Below are 23,249 nucleotides of genomic sequence, written 5' to 3' on the forward strand. Positions count from 1 at the left end.
ACCTCGCCCGCCCATCCTAACGCCGACCGTGTACAGTGCTCCGAGCGTTTCACCACGAAATCGCAGTTTTAGGGTCTGCCACTACGATCTCACGAAATGTGCCACGCTAAGAATATATCAGGAGAGAAAGAGAGCAAGGGGAGGCAGAGGAAAAGAGAGGAACAGAGACAGAGGGTGAAACAGAGACAGAGACAAAGACAGAGACGGAGACAGAGAGAGGAAACCAGTTTAACCCCCGAGGTATTATCGCTTGAGCCCGGCTTGAAAACTTTATCTCCCGGAGATTATTTTTGCCATTGTGTCGTTACTTCTCTGTTCCAGCCGCTCTTCCAGCGAATGCTAATTGCTTCCTGTCTATTGCTTTATTACTCATTTCGCTAATTCGCTTTATGCTGTCCGGTAGATAGAGATTCGGTTTGTGTTTCCGTTGATTTTATTTATTTATCCGTTTTCCTTTCACGCTAATTATTCGTTCATTGTCATTCCTATTTAACTTATTCTTCTTACAGAGATTTCAGAATTGACGTCAGTATTAACTAGATGTTTTAGACTTTTTGATCAATCAAAGGGAAGATGGTGGTTGCGTAACGTAATTTTAAGCGATTTTAACGGAATTGAAAATTATGAAAGAACCTACAAATGTCAATTATTTAATCGGTGGACAGTGCGTTAACATTTATTGTCAGTTTTAGTAAATGGATTGAATATAGGTCAATATTGTGCAATTACTTTGTACTTCCCAATATTGATTATTTATGTTTAACATCTTGTCCTACGATTTCTTTCCCAATTGAACTAAACAGACATTTTATTGTTCACAATTCATCAGAAAAGGAAAAACAATCTATATTTATTCTATGTCTACGTTTACTCAAGCATTACAATTAATAATAGAAAAATAATATTCAAACATAATACTATATTCATTAAATTCTATTTGAAATCTTCACCACGAGGATGACACCATACTGGAGAGCAAGCGGGTTAAACACGTTTAGAGAATAGACGATACTTCATTAAAATTATCGATGGACATAACATTATAATGAGATGAATATAGATAAAATCAATTCTTCGTTTAAAGATATTCAAGCATAAATCCTTTACTGTATCAATAGCGAGTTTATAATTTCTTAAATAAATTAAAGCAGTTCAGAGATTGAATAACAAATGAGAATATACCAGAATTATCTATTTCTCGTGAAATGTGGGAGTGGGGAGATAGGTGATGCACGAGTTCGATGGTAAATCGTGCCATTTAATTGGTTAATTAACGATTCGCTAGGACGCGGATCAGTCCCGCGTTATCGAACTCGTCTGTATGAAGTCAAGAGTGGTGGTATGATATCAGCTTGGTTATCTCTTATTTAACACCATTGTGTCTGGCCGGGTCGAAGGGCGATAACGAATCAGTTCCTATCCCGGCTACGACCCAGGAAGGGAACGAACAAAATTGAACAATGGTGCTCCAGGCACCGTGAAGATCCAGTAATTGAATTACACCCCGATAACCGCTTATCGCGAGCCGCCCTTCCGCGACCTCGCTCCCAGAAAATAACTTTCACTTATAGTTTTCACAATGTTCTGTCTGATTGCGCGTTCCACCGACGTCCCTAGGAAATTAATCGACTCGCTTAAGCCGGTTTCTTACCGCCCACTGACGAATAGATCCTGCATTCATTGAGGAACGACTGGATCTTCGGGGATTTGTTGGTCATGAATGGAACGCTGATCTTTGTACTAATTCAAATTTTCAAAAATGTTATTAGACAAGTAGAATTATGGTGGAACAATGACTATGGATTTTCAAGGTTTTGTTGGCTATGAATAGAATATAGATATTTATGTAAATTCTGGTTTTCAAAAATGTTATTAGAAGTTTTATACAAATTCAAGTTTTCGAAAATATTATTGAAAAAATAGAATTATGACAGAAAAATGACCATGGATTTTTAAGGTTTTGATGGCTATGAATGGAATGGAAATCTTTGTACAAATACAAATTTTTTAAAGTGTAATTAAAAGAGTAGAATTACGATAGAAAAACGACTGTGGATTTTTAAGGTTCTGTTAGTCATAAATGGATTGGGGACCTCTATGCGAATTCAAAATTTTAAGAATATAGAAAAAAAAAGTAGAATTGCGATAGAAAATCGTTCATTCTAATAAATGTTATAAAAAAAGCACTACACTTTAGATATTCCGAACATTTTTTCGTATTGTGTACCTTTCTGTACAATTCTACAGTTTCAAATTTTTCATAAAAGCATAAGGAACATAAATGTTTGTAATTCATTGAAACTATTAACGTTGGAAATGGAATAATATTTTAGTTCAGTTGAACTTTCTGTTAATGTAAATTTCCGTTAATATAGATTTGTTAAGTATCGAAAATTTAAATAAATTATGTTAATCTTCATTTCAGACTTGTTTTTATAACATCGAGTCAGATTCGTTATAAAAGTATTAAACAAAAAGTCTAAATTATATAAACAAATTTTCGTAGCAGTTTAAATTGAATCTTTTGATAAAAAATAAAATTCGAATTTTAAAAGGTTAAGCTTTTAGTTACTTCCAATCTATCAATTGACAGCTTTAATTGATAATTAACCAACATCGTTTAAGATTCCGATTGTGACTTGGAAATTATCGAGGCATATTTGAAACAGAAAAATCGTTAATCGCGATAGAAGACCGAGACACTTTATACGAGGCACTAATTGGCCGCAAAGACACTGCTTTGAGGGGCAACCAATTAAAAAGAGCTGAGTACAGAGAAAAAAAGCTGAGCGGGAAAGACGGTCGTATAATCGATTCTCAAATCGAGTCGAGCTGAGGAGGAAGTTCGTCGAAATCATAAATCGGCCTCATTATCTACAATGCATTTATCTCACTATGCGTCTTATAGTAAACTTTTATAATTGTTTATTCTAGTGTGTTAAGAGCTAGCTTATTTCGCAGTAAATTAACAGCAAGATGTCGTTATAATTTAAAGAATTTAATACAATGCTTACGTGGATGAAAATTATATAAGTCTTTATGTTTAAATCAAATTAATAATATTAAGAATATATATCCGAATATAGTGAACTATTAATCTGAATATTAACCCCTTGCCGTACTTTAACGAGTTTGACTCGTGATAAAAATTCTGGACGAAACATAAATATCACGAGTCTGACTCGAAGTGACAACACAAGTGAGATATCGGTCGCCATAATTATGGCCCGGATTTTGCCCGGTTAACTGATAAGCAAGGGGTTAACTTGATAAAACCACTAATTAAGAAAATTAAATTTTGTTAAATTAGTCACGATAAAAATTAATGTACAAATACTTGTGTTTGCATAAATATTTACAGTCTAGTTATTATTATCACGTGTTATTATTTTCATTCGTAAATGCTGTATAATAAATACTGTAGAAGGTTAATCCTGAAGTAAAAAGGAATAAATCCTGGGAATTAACAGCACGGAGCATTAATAAGTTTGTGCGATTTTCGATCGTCGTAACTAACAGCAGCAAATTTTAATACAAATAAATATTGTTTTTAAGAGTTACATTACAATCTCTGCTTCTCTTGTCAACCAAACAAACTAATTATGAAAAGAGAGAGTTCATTTTACAATGTTCAGTAATGTTGCAAGTCTGTCACAAAATTAATTACACTTATGTAAACATTTACAATTAAGGATTCTGTCATTTAATAAATTGAGTTTTCATCAGCAATATGGACCATGAAAATCTCGTTTCTTCATAACTTTACCACGATTTTTAATTTCTATTTGGCTGAAGTGTTAATGCTAAATTAAATTATAATTGAATAACTCTAATAAGTACCTTACAATTTTTTTAGATTTTTACAGAACACGCAACAATGAAACTTAACCATAAAAGGTCCATGTTACCAACCACATTGGTAGAAATATATAACCGGTGAAGGGCTAACCTTTTACACTCGAAAGTTTTTTTATTAAAAATATGCAACATTTTCCTATGAGATATAGACGAGATTCCTTGAAGCTGACTAATGAGAAAATGTGCTTAAAGTAAGAAACACAGCTATTTTATTTAAATTTTTCACAATTTAATCCATTGAATAAATTATAATATTATATACAAAAGTTTATAATTCTGCCATGTCGAATCAAGCGGTAACTGAGCATGAAAAGCACGAGTTAACTCATGACCGGTCAACAATGTGTCAATAAATATTATCTCTTATACTATTCCGTCTACATTCACACGTGACTAATCCACGAAACAGGAGGAATGCGACGATAAGTATCAACAGACATTCTTTTTCACTCTACTCACCAGTCCGCCTGTTGCACATTGTTGTTATTCTTATCGAGCTGAAGCACGGGACTGTTGAACAACTTATAGTCGAGTAACAATTTCTGCTGCTGCATCATGCACGATCTGGCCGTTGTTTCACACAAACACTCGCGCGCGGAATCACACGAAAATGGGGATCGCTTCGGGGGAAGCTCGCCGCGAAAACGAAAGCTTGGCTGTCGGGAGGGACCAGGAAACGAGAGCTCGCTAAGCAAGTCGCGAAACGAGTGGCTCGCCGAGCGAATAAAACCGAGGAACTGTCGAATTCAGACGAGCAGGCGACACGAATGGAACGCTAAAACAGAGGATACTTCGTTCCCAGGTGGAAATTAAGGAGACCTGGAGTCACCTGAATTCTAAACTCACGGCTGAGGTTGCCCGACGCTCGAAACGATACTGATGCGAGACACGTGTCCGCCTAAGAGAAACAAGCACGTCCTTGGTTATCCATTGACATTAACCGAAACATAATAATCGCGTCCTTCTCGAAAGTACCAGCATGTAAACAAGGGACCGGGCGGAATGTGAGCAAAAAGTCCGGACCTCGATATACTTTCTTGATTAACGCGAAACGTGTATTTTTCGTGTTTTTACCGAAACAGTCGATCCATTCTGCTCGCTTAGACTTCTGTACAGAGAACTGTATAAACGACTTCTTTAAAGAAATTATCGAAATTATTTAAGCAATAACAACACGCTAGGGAATTGCAAGAACTTCATGGACCGGGAATTTCGCGAGATTTCTGGGATTATAATATTACTGGGAATTTATTATTCGATGTTCCTAGTTTTCCTAGTTTTGTGCTGTAGTTAGTTTGAAATTGATTGTACTTTTGACGAAAAAATTTAATTTTGTTAGATTTCTAATTGTATGTTATACTTTTACGCAGAGTTTTATGTTCGTGCGTTGATTTGCAAGGATGAGTTTTACTTGTGCAGGTATTTACTTTTTATTCTTTCACGCAGGTATTACAGATCTTAAGATCAACCTTTAGATTTATAATATTCAATAAATCTACAATACCTTTGCATTTATTATTTAACATTGCAATATAGCTGGAAACAATTGTTCACCTATTTTCGTACTACTGCAATAGAAATCTCGACCCTCCGACGAAACACTTCTTTTCCACTCGGAATGTCCAAATAGAATTCAATCTCTGATCTGAATAAAATGCAAACAATTTTCCACTGGTATACAATATTTCAAATAAAGCCACGGTAAATACAGGAAAGCTCTTAATTAATCCGGAAAATAAATTGCACACCGAATTTCAAGCAACAAAATACATTCGAAATCCCCACAAAATAAAATCCTACATATTTATTCAACATTTTCCCTCGATAAATCTTTACTCGCCGCGAATGAAAAAATGAAGAAGAGTGACAGACCCGCCGGAACAGCGACATTGTGGCGTAATTAGAGGAATACGGCGGCGAAGGTAAAGCGATCGTTAACAATTGTGCCATTCGTTAGGGTAATAGTGTTTCCGCCCTCCCACTCCCGCCTTTTTCCCTCTCGAATACTCGGAAATGTTAAAAGTTTTTTAAAGCTTGTAAAAGCTGCAGGGACGGACGGATGAGAGTGACTGCGCGCAGTAATGTTACCGGCGTCCACGGCTCCTCTAAAATAAATGAAGTATTAAATTCATTCCCCGTGTCCGTTGTCCGACTGCATATTAAAATTTTCGCCCTCCGCCGAGGGCAAAAACGAAGAAACGAACCGGAAATTCGTACGTTCTTCGGGACCGCTTATTTTTTTCGTCGAAATAATTAAACACTAACAAGCCGGTACCTCTCGCGTAACGCTAGTAATAGGTAAACCGAAACTGCGTGCCGGCCGGCTGTGTAAAATACAAGCGGGACTTTCGTTAAATGGAACAAGGTTAATAAAAAGACACGCTTTAGAATCTCTTTTACTCGAATACTTCAACATTCTTAACATTCTTAACGTTCTATTCTTCAGTATCCCCTAACAAAAGGTACGTTCTCAATGCAAATGAATTCTTTTTGTAAAAAGAATTTACCTTATACGGATCGGAAGCACTTTGAAATGGACGATTGTGTAAAATATAAGTGGAATTTTCGTTAAATGGAAGAACGTTAATAGAAGAAATGTTGTAAAATCTTTCTTGACCGAATAGTTTATTATTCTTAACATTCCTAAACGTTCTATTGTTCAGAGTGTTTCCTAACAATAGGTGCGTTTTTAACAGAATACAGAAATAAATGAGAATAATATAAGAATGTAGAAAAAATGAGAAATAAATGAATAAAACAAAGAACATAGAGATAAAGTCTTTTTGCAGAAAGCTTTGTACAGATCAACAGTACTTCGAAAAAACTAATACGCTTTTACCCAATAATGGATACTATCTCCTCCATTAGCGATTATAGCTTGGCAACGTCTTGGCATGTTTTCAGCCAATTTTTCGAAACATAAAACCGGTAGCGACGTTCCTATGTTCCGAATACGGTGTAGTGGAATTTTTCATGTTGGAGTACGTTTTTGTTAATGTTTCTGCTTCGTGATAGGATAAATATTTCCCATTAAGATAATATAGTAGTAAAGAAGGTGTAAGAGTCATGACTACATAAACAAATTTTAATTTTTCTTTATTTGTAATCAAGTATTATTAGAACATCATTTGTATATTTCATTTTAATTACTCGGTTTTTGATCTGTTACTACTTATTTCATTCAAAGAAATTATACAAGTTTTAGATTTTTGTAACCTAACTGTAAACATTACTTTTAATTTGTTGAAGAATATTTAATTTGTATGAATGTTTACATATAAACAATAATTTTAATATTTATCAGATAATGTAAACTAGTTATGTGTCATAATCAATTGTGTACAGAATTCTTAAGATTTATATGTTTTAACATAAGTGTGAATAATGTACAATTTGTGTGTACATAGAAACTAAATTTGAGCTATTTTATTCGGTCCTAATACTGCTACAATTATATTTTTCAATAGAATAATTTAAAAATATCTGTTTTACACTATCTAAAATGTGAAATTTCGTTCCCGAAAAAATCGAATTTGGAATTTCATCAAATACGGTTTTTCGTATCCCTCGACGCAAATTGTATTACTGTTCACGTTCCTGTATTCTTTTGTCAGGTTTTGGCATCCTTCTCGCCTCCGCCAAGTGAAATAGAAGGCAAAAGTAAAATTATATTTGTATCCAGACGACAGAAAGTTGAAACCCGCAGTTGCGAACTGTCAGAAAGAGGAACAGAAATGTGTCTAAGTTAGTCCAACGTAAGAGCGGCTAAAAGTATCGTTCTCTCTTCTTCCTCGGCGAATTTCGCGTATATTCTTTCTTTAACAATTTAAGAAGTCACGTGGAAATGTCTTCAAATGAAGCCTGGCTGTAACTCATTAATATCGTTCGAAATAATACGTAGAAACCAATTGAAAATACTTGACATTCCCACTAAAATAAATGAACAAAAAATTAATTACACCAAACATACGTAGATTAATTAATTTCTTTGGCAGCTATATTAACGATAAATGAAAGTACGCTGGAATGTTCATAGATATTTATATCTTTTATTAACGAGTGGAAACTCTGTTACAACAATGGATTAATGCTGTTTCAACGAATATTGAAAATAATGATTCGTGTTTATGATAAATTCACTTGGAAATACTAATGCAAAAACTCGCAGTATTAAATATTTTTCAGGAATTTATTCATCAGAAGTTTTTATATAGCAACGAATATTGTATTCGTTAATATTGCTTCCCAATCCACGGTTTAATTAAATTTTAATTCTCCATTTTTGTGTCAGGCAATACAAATCTTTTTCACAAGTAACAAACCCGAGATATAATTAATAAAATGTATTTCTTGAATGTTTTATTTATATCTCTTTATATTTTTTATTTTTAACCTTTTGCATTTGAGAAGCAACTCTCAGTCGCTTGATTTGATATATCAAAATTATAATTAATAATTAACAAAATTAACCTTTCTATAATTTAACAATATATGAAAAATTGAAATAGAATAGTTTTATTCCATAATTTATTTATGCTTGCTCTTTAACCATTTGCCCTATGATTTATTTCTCAGCTCAACTCTTTCTCAACGATTACTTTGTCATTAATCATTTATTGGAAAAGAAGAAAAATTCTAGGCATTTTCTATGTATATGTTTGCTTTTAAGTATAATAATCGATTACAGAAGAATAATATTTACTTTGACTTCGGATGAATCGAGTAATATTTATGTTTGTTAAATCAGATTGAAAATCTTCCTCGCGAGTCTAACACGTCATTATAAGGCAAGAAGTTAGATTAATTCCAAAAAATACGACCTATATTTCATTAGAAAACAATGAATGTTTCCAGTGAAACACTTTCAACTGCAGTAGGTGAACATGAAATAAACTGAATCCAAAACTTGATTTACCACTAGTCGACGGCGCGCAAAAACGTACTTCCACGTTACCAGTATGTAATGTGTTAATACTGATATTTGGATTCATTGTGGTCAGAACATGTTACTCACGGCTATCCTAATAATTCCGAATTCGTGCACGATTCTCTTGCACGACGGTCCCGGTAGGAAACGATGGGTACAAGTAATAATGAACACAACACGCGGAATGTGGCGTTTCGGTTGCGCAAATACGAGTAACCCGTGCACTCGGCGTTTACCAATTAATTTGTCAGGTATGTAAACGCGGCGCGCATGAAACTGCTTGTCATCAGTGATCATCGATCAAGTCGCGGGCACGAGAATAGAACGATCGTATTATTCGCCACGGGCTGCCAGAGCTGAGGGGTTGCGTTTCCAAATTCTCCGCGAAAGCAATAACTAACGGGCACCGTTGCATTTCGGTGATTAACGCTGTTGCTGTTGCTGCCGCTAGATTGAGACTTTTAATAACGTTTCATTTCGATCGAACTAATGGCTGCTATCTTAATGGATTGCGTTGTAACGACTGAAATCGTGAGGAAATTAACGTTCTTGAGAAATTTCCATGGTGATTTACTTTTGTTAATAATTGCATTTACTGTATTAATCAGCTAACTGTGGAATTTAGGTTGAAAAGCTCTCTCGTAGCGCGCGCGATAAAATCAAGTAATAAAGTGTATACTCGTCGAACGCAGAGCAATTGCATCTATGATACATTCGAATAAAAAATTAAAGCGAAACGAAGAAGAATTGCGCATTTATCTGAAAAAATAAACAATTAATCGTTGAAAAAATTAGTACCATTTTGCGTTTTAAGATAACGTGTATGCCCGTCGAACGCAGTTAACTGGTTAATTTGTAACGTAAATAACAAGTGAAAAGTATGTGGTAAAATAAAATCATAAATATCATTCATAGATTAAACGACTGACAGTTAAATAAGATTTGGAGCTAAATTATTACCAAAGAACTTTAAAGCTTATTAACTGTTAAATATTCGATGTATTTCGTCGTATTTTATTTGGTTAGCTGTGTTTTGCAACCACTTTATTTGATTAAAAAATAATATTTATGAATAAATAACGTTGAACAAAGTAAAATGATTAATTAAAACAGTCATATCAAATAAACAAGAACTGTTATATACATTTTACCACGCAATCAATATTGCAACACGTACTTTATCGAAAAGTAACATTCATTCCGAAAAATGTGTAAATAATTTTAATTCTCAATGAAATATATTTACTCGTGAAACAAATCAAATGTTGACGGTAAATGTATTGAATTGGTAACAAAACAAAATATTCATCACTCCTTATTACGAGGGTAGTGTATTGATTGCATATCATTTGCAATCTACTTGTCATGTTTGAAAGGACTTTGAAGATGACAGAAATGAAGTACGAAAATTACAGACAACGTGTGTATCAAAACTCCGTTGTAATTAATCGTATCGGTAGCCTTAGTTTATACCGTTTCCCGTCGATATAAAATCCACTTAATGGCGCATTATTTGGCGTGGCGGTGAAAAACAGTTCTGCATTTCATTATCCACCAATTATGCCTTATCAATCTGTATCATCGACAATTATACGGACGCGCTCGCTTAAACCACGCGTCATTTCGTGCATTAAGTAAATAGAATTACCGCCTAACGCCACGATATTCTATTCGAGGCTCGCCACAATGTTGGGACATTAACGAATGGTCGTATCAGGCCGCATTCTACAACGAACATGCATTTAAAAGAGATTCATTAATTTCCTTATAAGCCAAATTGCATCTGTACACAGCTATTCTCCGACAAACTCAAAGCGACAGTGTATCAAAACGAACAGCAAGTAATTTTGTTCGTATATTCCTTTAAATTTCAATACAGAATATTAGTACTTACATTTTGTTGTAAACATCGATATAATTATCAAGACTGGCAGATTTTTAAGCATTTATGGAGAATTTGAAAGTGCAAAATTGCAAAAATGCACACGGTACGGAAAATATATAAAATATCCAAAGCGTAGTACTTTCTGTAATATTCTTTGGGGAGAAGTATTTTCTATCGAAATTATATTTTTCTAATTATGTTGTTTTTGAATTTCCATAAAGATCCGCAACGTAGTCACCACTATTTTATTTAATCATTTCTTATTTCTTAGATAACTATATTTCTTCCGAAAAATATTCTAAGTGGCTAGAATTGAAAGGCTTGTTTAACATTAAGTTCAAGTGTTCATTATCATGACATTTTCCAATTAGAAAACGTTGTAATGATTTAATAGTGATACTGAACTCTGGACGTGTTTTCAAAGATAAAAGAAATGAAAAATTAAAAATGCAATTACGTAGAATGAAAGGGTACCTAGTGTCCACAAAAACCTCAATGCAACCATGAAGTTGGTTTACAACGACAATGTCCTAAGTCTTGGCGAAAACAGGGATAGTGAAACTTTGGGGGACGGTAACCTTATCCAACCACAGTGTCGTTCATCAGTATCACCGAGAGTCGCGGATGCCTTGCAGATGCTGCAGCGTGTAGTTGCAACACAGGTCAGACGCTTCAGGCGAGGATACTGTCCCTGATCGATCTACCCAAGGAAAGGCAACGATCTTGCAAGGATGAGGTCGATAAAGGAAGGATTTATTTGAGAAAGACCCAAGAAAGTTGAGGTTAAACGGCTAAAGAGATAAAATATCTTTTTACGCAGAGTATCTATATAGACTCTATTTACCATTTTATTTCTAATGAATAGTAATCAGATAAGAAAACTAACTGAAATAAAAATTTGGCTGTCTTTTATGATTAATATTACACTTCGTGTGAAGATATTTCACTTGCAAAATTTCCCGTGGAAAAAGGACATCTTAATTTATTATTAAAGATAAATACTTCATACAAACAGAAACCTTCGAATCTAATTGCTGACATTATTAGCACTAAACCAACCGAGCAGTTAAATTGACATTCTGAAATTTGTCTATAGAAACTCTAAAAGTGCATTTATTGAAACTTTAATTGATTTACAATTCAATTTGCGCATTGCTAAAGCAGTTTCTTTAATAATTTCTCAGAGTAACATCTATTATCGTTTTAATAACTGCAAAAAGAACGTATCGGGATTAGATCGTGTTGACCTGTCTAGTAGTTTTAGTGGTAATAACCCAGACTCAAAGAACATACCCATAGTCCAAACGACAATTACGAAGTTACAGTATTCCGATCATACACTAACAAGAGAATAACACGCGAACGTAAAACTCCAATAAACGTAGCGCACCTGTGAAATACGATAACATTGTCATCGTGCATCGACAACGAAGCAACGCGCGACAATAAAACTTAAAGAAACGCCGTAAAACTGATACTAATTTACAACGAAACAAACCTGTCGGCTAAGAGGTCCAAGAATTCCCGGGACCATTCCGAACAGCCGTACTGCATATTTCATTCCCCTTTCTCCAACGTCCCCCTTTTTCTTCGAGGATTTCGCGTGGCACCTTCGCGACAAACAGAACGAAGAAAAAGGCGGAAGAACCAGAAGAGGAGGGGTCACTAAAAAAAAACCAAGGGAGAGAAGGATCTTATTTGCAAAAGCTTAACGATAGATCGCAGTTCCGTGAGCACGAGCTAAAGGTAGTTTACATTCAATTCGGGAAATCCCGGATGCCTATTGGCTAAGGGGTCGGCTTCGTGAAGAATACACGGCTATCCCCGGTTTTTACATCGGATATCCGGAATCTGCATAATTCTGGTTTCATTCTGATTACGTACTGGCTCTATTGTCCACCTCTAACCCCGTCGAATCCGCTCGAGGACCCCATCGAATCCTTTATTTCCATCTATGCCGTCTTCCACTTTCTTTCGCGCTCCTTAGGCGACCCTATCGATTCAGACCAACGCAACGGCGCTAACCGTTCAGTTGATTCGACCCCAACGCGCGGGATAAGCAAAAGAGAAAAGGCTGTAGACTGCGGGGGTGGGCGCGGCCGGGACAGGGTCAAGTTGCATGCAATTAAACTTCCAATCCTTTCTGACTAAATTTATTTCGCGACGGTATCGACGAATCCTACGGAGAAACGGTGGACGGCTCCGTTGAGATGTTTTCATTTTCTCGTTACTTTTTCCTCTTTCCGTTCTTCCTTTTTTCTTTCGTTTCGTCTTGAATAATATTCTCCGTTCGTTCTCGTGCTAATTCCTTCGATTACTTATAGCGTGCTTGGACTTTGTCCAACTTTGATAATGAGGAATCGCAGCAGTTTCATTGTCGTTCACAAGTTTGGGAGATGAATTTGGGTTTTTAACTGTGTTGGAACGTTAACAGTATACGCGTGTACGTAAATAATATCGGGATGGTTTAAAGAAATATTAAGCGAATTGTTTTGTAAGTCTGTTGTAGTTAAATGATTTTATGTCATTTTATAATTTTCTATTAATTGTTACTTTGACACTATTTTAAGTGATTATAAGAAAGTATTGAGTGTGTTGTTACTATTATCATCTAAGGTAAGAGTTGAAGAACTTAATAAAAAATCTTCATTAGGAATTAAACTCAATTGCACACCTCAAAAAACCAAGTATCCCAATCTATAAACAAACTTGAGCGTTGTAAAAGGAAAATTCTATTGAAATGATCATTCAAACAAAATTGTTACTGTACTCAGTTGCTCTGTTCAAAGTTTACATTACACCAATACCATTATACACCCGTCCGTTCATATTACACGCAAAAGTTCATTCAATAAATAAAATACTCCAAATCGATTCACTAATCTTCACTACCTTTCAACCATTCACCCCTTCCTCCACTCAATTAGTAATTCATCGTATTTATCCATTATTCTCATTTCGAATAAAGAGCTACCCAAATTTAATTAGTAAAAGCCGTGTACTCGCGAATAATCGATTTTAAACGCATTCTTTGGCAAACTGTTCCATTACAAAGTCAGTAATCGACTCAAGCGTAATTTCGATGACTCGACAAAGTAGGGCGTTCCTTACTTCAAGGTGGATTGGTCGGTTCATTGACCAAGTCTCGGTTACATGGAAAAGGGAATTATCCTTTCCCATCCTCTCCGCTTCCGCCCGTCCCTTTTTTCGAGGACAAAAGCATCGCGCCAGCGCATCTAATTAAAGGACCAGCCATTATACCGATGCAGATACGTAATAAAAGGCACCGTGTAAAATTCTTGCATGTTGCCCCCCTCCCAACCCTTTCCCACAATCTCCATCCACCCCGAACGAAGCGTAAATCGCTCAGCCCGACCTCTTCTTACCTAAACGCGGAAAGCCTCCGTGCGCGACCTACTTTCTTAATTGTTCCTCTATTAAAATACACTCTAATTACTATCCATTGTACTCCATATTTATTGCTCCCGGAATCATTACACATTGAAGCCGACCGGGCGCTATATTTTAAGGCCAGCTCACCTTTGTCCGCGGCCGAGGGCCTACACCCATAATGAAAAAGAAGATTTATACCCGCCCCCGGTGTAAATTGTACTTTCATCAGCGTGGAGATTAATACTACGGAAGATTCGTTCTCTTTCAATTAGAGGGAAAACAAGGGAGCCGCGTGTTTAATGCTTTTTCGCGACCGATGCGATGCCGGTGAAGTTTCGTGAGATCTTCCGAGTCAACACTTTAATTGTAGCGCGGTGTCAGAAATGGTTCGTTTCGGTCGGTTTTACGCTTGGCTAGAGATGTATTGTGACTTTTTGACATTTAAAATTCTAAAATTTAAAATCTGGTTGGTCGCTTTAACATATTAAATATTATTTTTATGTTATTTAAAGGCTCAAATTTATTTTAACGTCAACTACAACATTACGAAGTCAAAAATATATGGTCACGCATAAATATCAAGATGACTGTGATAATGTACTTTTACTGCTCTCTTTGAAGATTATTCTTACCCTTTCATTGTGTTTTATATTTTTACCCAGCGAAAACGTAAATGTATTCTGTATTTTCACTCTTTACAAAAATGTAAATGCAGTTTGCTTATAAACGTAATTGTTTACAAGTTGTGAACCTAATTTTGACAGGTAAAGAGGTAGTCTAAAAGAAAAAATGATATAAAGATAGATTTATCACTATAAACGAATTGAATGCTTATAGGGATAAACATAATAAATATTTTTGTAGCCATACGAAAATCATAATACACGTTTTAAAAATATCTAATATGTACTGTAATATGCATCATCTTGAAGATCCACTTGACAAAAATGTAAAATCAATTGAATTTAGTGCAGTACTGAACATGTGAACCCTCATCACTTTTACTTATCAAGTTTAATACCGCGTCTAATATTGCAGCGAAAAATCAATTTATTATTACCATCGTTGTTATTTTTATTACATTCTCATTTAACATGTCAAATGCTACTTCAATTCTTTGCAGTTAATTTATTTCTGTTTATTATCTATATATTGTGTGCAAACTTAAAATACTTCTTGAACATTAACACTAAATTTACGAACATTTATTGTACAATATATTCTATTGTTCTTAGAAATATTGATATGCCTACATTTAAATGAAAAATTAAAGATTTAAAAATAGATAATTAAAATACGTATTCATATAATCGCAATCAAAGTCAACCTAAACAATTACCAAATACTATTTATCACGTTAAATATGCATCAAATTGACGTGTTTTCCTAAACCTAATATTAATATAGACAAATACGATAAACACACAAAAAGTATTAGAATGAGTAAACATCTCATGTTACAACATTTAAGTTAAAGGTTAACTCTGCTTAGAACTTCACTCATATAAAACCACTAGAAAAGCATCGAGGCAAATGAACTGGAGCACCCAAGGTAGAAACTCTTGATCGAGTTTGCAGTCAAAGATCTTCGGACTGAGGAAGAATCCACAATATTAAGCATCGCGTAACAGGGTGTGGGTCTCCGTAGGTCGAAGCTTTCGACGGCAGATTAGAAGATTCCGGTTAGAACGACTGAAAATCGGTTTGCGGATTCGTCGAGCTTCCACTCGGTTCTGCGGCATGTGGCAGACGGCGGTCTGAAACCTATGCAAACCCGTTCGAAACTATGTAAAGCAATGCTAATCCGCCGATAAAACCCTCACCGACGAACGAACCACCCTCACGTATCCGGCGTTGCATCGTTCGTACACGCGCGGATCATAGATGCCCACGTGTGTGGTGGAGTACACCGCAATGCAGCGTCGACCGTAGCCAGTCTGACGTATTTTCCAGTAATCCTCGGACCCCGACGGTAACTCTATTAGATTCCTGCGAAAGGTTTACCCCCTTCGAGTTTCCCACGGATCACTGCTTTCGCTAATACGTTGCCCGCTTGTACACGCGCCAGCGTAATCGCCTATGCTGCTCGCCTGGAAATCGTCATTTTTTCGCTGGAAATCGAACCTCACCTCGCGTAGCCTACATTAACCCGTTGAATGCCGTGAGGGTCACCGGTGACCCCCAACAAAATTGAATTACTGTGGGTCATTCAATTAAAGGACGATTATTTTAAAACATTTCTATATTATAAGCAGTAATGATATACGTAACGAAATAATGATTTCGTAAACAGAAAGAATTGAAATTCTTTTTGAAACCTTTGTTCATATATATCTTACTTAATCGAACTATAATTTAGAAAAATTACATCGTCATTCCATCAAAACGCAAAAAAAATATCAACATTTCAATAAATCTTTCTCACAAGCAATTATAGCTTATGTATATTTCCTGTTCTCAAAAAAGGAGGATCGAGGAATTAACCAATTTCCCATGCATAATACAATTAGTGAAAACACGAAAAATCTTCAAAGTGTCTTTTAATAGTTCCTTTTCCAAATACTTAGCATATTTCACATCCACTGAGCAAATTACAGTATTTACGAATACCGGTGCTGCCGTGGACCCCTTAACTAGCAATTAAACTTAGCGCGCTCGGAGAGTCGGGAAATATGTCGCAGTTAGCCGACAAAACGGAGACAGATAAAAAAGAAGTTGAACAGTCAGCCCGACTCGATATATTTTTTTCCCAGTTTGTACCCCCGTTACGAAACGCGAACCGGGAACGTCGCAATCAAGAGTAAACTAGCGCTCAAAGCGCGGATAACCACTTTTGCTCGTTGGAGAGGAGGCAACGGGTGCCACTTAGCCGGTTGGTTTTAATGTTTACGCGTAAGAAGTTCGGCCGAGACTCAAGTTTTAAATGCTTCCTTCGTTAATGTTTCAACTAAAACGGCCGCAACTTCTCTCTATGTACGCGTCACGGTATTCCACGCTTCCTTCCACGAGATAAAGTCTCTAGGAAACATTCTCGTTCGTTAAACTGTCCGCCCTAAATCTTGACGGCGTCGTTGCGCGACAAGAGGAATCCCTGTCGAAGAAACTTTTTTAACTATTTAATTAAAAGGAATTGAAATTGAAATTCAAGGACTTTCCAGTCGGGAAAAGTTCCCGGTGTAATGAAAAAGTTCGGAGGTCGGTTTCCGTTTCACCTTTACAGTCTCGATGAACAGCCGGAACGAAATAACACCGACGGATCGACGATGATTATTGTCGAAACACAAAACGCCGGAATTCGGGACCCCGTATTACCATTTTACTGGCGCATCGTTCGAGAATTTACATATTACGGATCTCACCTTGCCTCTCCCTTTCCCATCTCGCTTCTCGTCGATTTGACCCCGTTCTCTCCGCTCTACCGTTCTCCTATTCTATTCTCGTTCGCGGTTACGATGAAATTACCGTTGCGACATAAGAAGCTGCGAACGAGCATTTAAACGCTCGGCTTTTATATTTGCAATTGAAAAAACTTAACGGAAGAGTTCCCAGTTTCACCCTTGTTTTCTGGGTAATTACTGAAACGCGGATGTTTATGCGTTTGTGTTGTCTGTGAATATGAGGATAAGAGACGCAGTGAAAATAAGAGCAATTGAAAATATTAGATCACCCCATAAATAATGCGGTTTTTTATGTTTCTTTGATTTTGAAAATAAAGATAAACAAAACTGTTTTTAATCTAAAACATATTCTCCTTCGTTATCTATAAGTTGTGTACCTACATATTATAATTAGTTTTAACAAGGCTTTGTTTATTTTTATTTTTTAAATCAAAGAAATAGAAACCGCATAAAAGAATAAAAAAACGTGTTTCGTAGAATTTATTTGAAGATAAAATTTAAAAATTAAAGAATGAAAGTCGTGTTCATTTGAGATGATAATATAGCAGTTTTATGTTATCATTTGAAAGTACTGTTACATTTAAATTTCTTGCTGCATTTTTTTATTGGCACTAACATCTGCGTTCAAAGCAATTCCTTTACAGCTTCAGAGGTATTCGCCTATTTTATTTTTATGACCGTTGCGAATCAATCATTCAGGACGCAAACGGTACAAAGGTTTTTCTCTCATTCCATGTCAAACCATCGGAATTTAATAAAACTCACCGACGCTGTATATGCGCACACGGGCGACAGACAAAAATCGTTTGTCGTAAGAGCACGTCCGACCGCGCGTTAAAGCAATTCGAACGATCGAAGGGCTAGTTGAAATTCAATTGATTAATCAACGAATCGATACACGAAATGTCAAGGGCGTGTTTACGAGTCGCCGGCATTTCGTAATTTACATACTATGCAAGCTTGTCCGATTGATCTGACGGAACCACAGAAATAGAACGTAAAAATTGCTCCTTCGAAAAATCTTCCACTTCCAAAGAAATTAGTTAATCTCACTTGGGTGACAAAGAAAAGAATGATCTTTGTACAGGGATACTGGCATTAAAGGAATAAATAGAGAAAATCAATGACCAAATTACGAATATTCTTGCAAATTCTTCTATGATCTCCAAAATTGAAATTTTCTATTTCCGCCTCGAAGATGCAACGAAACTAAGAATAAGTGAAGTACTGGCGAACATTTCTAAAATTGAAGTACCCATGATTTTTTAAAAATAAATGATACATATGTTAAAAAATCGTTGCACCGATTTCTACAACAAATCATTGAAGAATCAATGGAAATTTAAGAAGTGAATTGAAGTATATTCCAAATGAAATGATTCTTTGAATTTAAATGATACTTCGGAATAAAGGGAGCCTTACTTTACAGTAGAACACTGAAAGATTCCACGAAGCCTACTGCTCGATAAAGAAAATGAAGAATGGTGATGGGACATCACGGACTGGAATCCCCTTCGCGAATCTTCGCCCGATGATCATCCGATCACGAGTTTTTACATTCGGGCCAGGAAATTCGCAGGAAACTGTCGCTCTAATCGGCTCTTAACCGCAGCCCTCGACATGGGAGATAAGCCGGAAATCTAAACGCGCGTAAAATCGGTCGTCCAACGAGTTAAAGACGTGCCAGTTTAATGGATGGTTAAAACGTGTTTCAGTTTACGTCGCAAGGATACGGTAACGCCGTTATGTTCACCATCAACCTTCCAAGGATTATACCTCCTAGGTTTAAAGCCGGGCCAGTCGTAACGCGCACGTAACACGTGTGTACCGGACGATTCAGACTTAGGGTCGCTGAATTCGCTGGTTTTAGGGTTGTGAATAATACTCTGAGAAGCTTCAACGTGAAACAACTTGCAACATTTCATGGCAATTCGTAAAAAGGATGTGGGAATATTTGAACTCTTATTGGTGCATAGTGACACGATGATATAATTCAATGAAGTAGACAGAAGTCTATTGAAACTTAAATAATAGAGGTTGGTAATAGTGAGGCTATATTTTGTGGGGTGAGGGTGCCTTACCCACGCTTTTATTTTATAATTATCAAATTAGATATTAAAAAGTTAAAATACTGCCAACACATTTACACTAACGATGTTTCAATTATTCTTATGTTGTTTATTTTTATCAGAAAGCATGATTTTTGGTGTCGACGACCTAAAGTACTCCAAATGAGAAATTTGAATAAATTTGAAAAATGTTGGTGCTCGGATACTATAATACATTCAAAATAATTGTCATAATTATAATCACGATATGTATTTTATTATTGTTATTCATAATTATACTATAGATCTTTATAAAACTTCAAATGTTTGAGAATATAATAATAAAAATAGAAATTTAACAGAAAACAGTCTTCTTCACAAAAAGATTCTCAAAAGTACTATATCTTGGATATTTTACAAATCTTTTCGTACCATATGCACTCTGTGCACTTTTAAATTACAATACAAATTACGATACAAATGCGTAAATACCCGTAGTTTATTTATAACAATAACCACTTTCCTTTGAACCACTTTTCCAATTTTTACGACCGAACAAAAAGCACGACTACTAAACCACGATTCCCACCTTTTATACTTGCAAAATGCATTTCAATTCTATCGGTAATAATAGTTTTCACCAACTAATATTTTGATATCGAAAATATACGTGGAAACATAGAGACATCGTTTATGGATTACTCTATTCAGGGTCGAATGACGACCAAATCTATTTTCCAGCGCGGGTGAATATAATACTGGGTGCAAAGTGAAGCCCGTAAAATGTTCGCGACGAGAGGGCGAACCGTTCGCCCCTTGGAACAATGAGCGTCAAGTAAAAAATTCGAAATTAATGCTGTCTCCTCTTTTTCAATTGGTCGCGGATTTCACGGAATCGGCGAGCGTCTGTGAATCGTTACTCGGATTTGGAAAACTCGGGGCCCTAGCCAACTGTCAAACGATAGAGCACAGAGGATAGTTGACTACTTACTATTCTTGATCAAAACATTAGGGCCACCTATAGTTTTTAACATTCTCCGCGGTAATCACAACATTAAAAATCAAAAAGGTAATTTAATAAGCACTTTTTTGCTAATTGATATTTCGATTAATTGGTAGAATTGGTTCTGAAGCTTGTTTATTGGGCAATCTATTAAAACTTCATCAACGTTTAACCGACTCTTTTCATAAATAGTCAATTTGTCCTAATTATAAAACTAGTTGACTAACGTGGAAGGTATGAAAATACTAAAGTAACTTAACCCCTTGCCTTATAACAACATGTAAGACACGCGATGAAGATTTTCAACAGAATTTAATAAGCATAAGTATTACTGAACTCTTTTGAATTGGAATTAAATACTATTTCTCTGTTACCAATAATTATACTTTACAGCAAACATTTAGAGCAAAGTAGTTGTATCGACCATAGTTGAGAAGTAAATCGTAAATCAAGGGGTTAATTATCGTCATTTTAAGTCAATTTCATTGATTTAATTATATACTCAAACGGATAGTTTACGAAACATAACAATACTGTCTGTACTAATACGAGCTATGCAATATTGAAAGGAATCATTGTACAGTGTTTACTATATTACTTTAATTCTTCTCGAATTGCGGTTTTACGAATGCTCACGTTCGAAAAGTACAGTTAGGATATTAAAAATCAAAAACTGAAAGATTAGTTTATTAGCACACTTTCCCCTAACCGCACGCGTGGTGAATACCCGGATCTTCATCTGGGACGCCGGCGTCGTCTTTAGACACGAATTTGGCACTTACTTGCCGGATAGTTCGCCAAGTTTACAAGCTCGCAGCATCGAGATCGGTGTGGGTTACTTACCTGAAACAAAGGAAACAGAATTTAATCAGTATACGCGTCTCGTCGCAATTAAAACGCTTCCGGTAATCCTAACTAAGAGTGTTATCGTAGATTGCTAGTTCGCCACCCCGGAAGGTAGACCGTGCATTTTATGCATTTATAATGCATGGAGGATTGAATATGAAATGGTAAATTAAATTCTCCCGTAAAAATAATTTTTATATTAATATATTATTTTTAATAGAGAAATTCGATTTTATAATTAATTCTTTTGTGTTCATTGATTGTTGTTAAAGATACAGGAATAATAGAGAACAAGGAATTTATAAACATTTGGATTGTTATTACAGGAACATTTTTATTGTTATTACAATTTTGTAATTACAATTTTGTAATAACAATAAAAAAGGACAGCAATAGTGGCACATATTTTTATATTTCGAAGTGTTTTACGACATTTATGCAATACTGAATTAATTATAAACTGAATTTCGCAGTGACTGTTAATTGAAAATTATTAATATATAATTTGTAAGTTAATTTTAATAGAAAAAATTTATCGGAAATAGTAAGACTTTCTTATCACGAAGTATACATTTTAAATTCAAATAGATATCATAATAACTGTTAACAACAACAATTCAATTGATATAAAATATATCGATTGATGTAGGTACATAATCTTGTACACCACAGTAAATAATTGATTTCCCTAATTGGTATACTTGATTGTATATTCATTACATTTTACTAATTGATGTACCATTGTGACTATTTGCATGTTAAATTTAAACTGTTTATAAGGCAGTATCTGTTCGAACCATCAGCTAGATTACAGACCGTGTATTTGAAATTTGACTAATTTTATTGTACGTATTTATGCTGGGAAATCGTAAACGAGTCTCGTAACCTAATTCACTCGAATTTCGGCTATGCTTTCGATAATAAATGTAAATTACAAAAGCAAAACGATGAAATTAAAATACAAGAAATGTTTCAGAGGTAAAGTATATATAGAACTGAATGAACTATTTTCAAAAGCATAGTTATCTTTCTTAAAAGAAATATTATTTACCGAATTCTATACTTGAAACGTAACCAACAGAATTTATTGGAGTTCGTTCCAACCGAGAAGATTTCATTATATGCAAGATAAAATAAATTGCAAAGTAAATTCCGTGCAACTTCGAGGAAGCAAGTTTAAGTATTTATTTTATGTTTCAAAGAAATAATATCGGAGCGAGGTGGGTTTGCTTCGCGTAAGCCAAGACTTTGGGTATAATCCTGTCACGCTGGTAGCATCTGCAACAATAACAACAACAACAACAGTAACAACGCGAGTCGGCTCAACTACTACGATGACATCGAGGGACGACGTGGTAGTTTGTTGGTTGTTTCGCCAGTAACAGAAGACGAGTTCAAATTGAACTGGCCAACTAAATCGATACATCTGGCGGTCTTGATGTCTGCAGAGTTTCCTAGGTTCCAACGCGTCAGCTCAATTTGATAAATGCGTGGGAAATTAATTAATTAAGACTTAAGTGTAGGAGTTGCTACTTGGATGCGGAGAATGAAACTTAGATGAAGCGAGAGTGACAGAAGACTAGACATCATCTGCTCGTTGAAATTTTGAATTGAAATAACTTCGATATTGATAATTAATAAATTATAAAGAAATCTTTGCAATAGAAAAATCGGCGAGGCTGTAAAGTCGTTATACTTTTTAAAGTGAACAAGTTGAAAGAAAAATTAATATTATAATCGTTTGTGTATGGTTATTAATTTTTTTATTTGTGAATTCTAATATATTTTTTTTTAATTTAGTTACTCATAAATTTTATACTTTTATATATAATCATTATTATATTAGTTGTATATTTAGTAGTTAGTAGATGAGATGTGGAGAAGGTTATTT

At 35.3% G+C, this 23,249-nt stretch overlaps 1 protein-coding gene across 11 annotated transcripts in view; it reads right to left on the reverse strand.

The window, feature by feature from the left end:
- LOC116425485 (CUGBP Elav-like family member 1-A) overlaps nt 1-23,249 on the reverse strand; it is a 495,366-nt gene that overhangs the window by 277,295 nt on the left and 194,822 nt on the right. Inside the window, exon 1 of one of the 11 annotated variants that reach the window (XM_076367237.1) lies at nt 21,295-21,347. The exons of 9 other annotated variants lie outside the window; for them this stretch is intronic. In XM_076367237.1, the coding sequence (XP_076223352.1) occupies nt 21,295-21,332 (38 nt within the window). In that variant the 5' untranslated portion in view covers nt 21,333-21,347. Of the gene's footprint in view, nt 1-4,317; nt 4,755-21,294; nt 21,348-23,249 lie in introns of those variants that run through there. One more of the 11 variants, XM_076367234.1, reaches the window with a different exon arrangement.

This window comes from Nomia melanderi, chromosome 4, assembly GCF_051020985.1.
Source record: "Nomia melanderi isolate GNS246 chromosome 4, iyNomMela1, whole genome shotgun sequence".
Lineage (NCBI taxonomy): Eukaryota > Metazoa > Arthropoda > Insecta > Hymenoptera > Halictidae > Nomia > Nomia melanderi.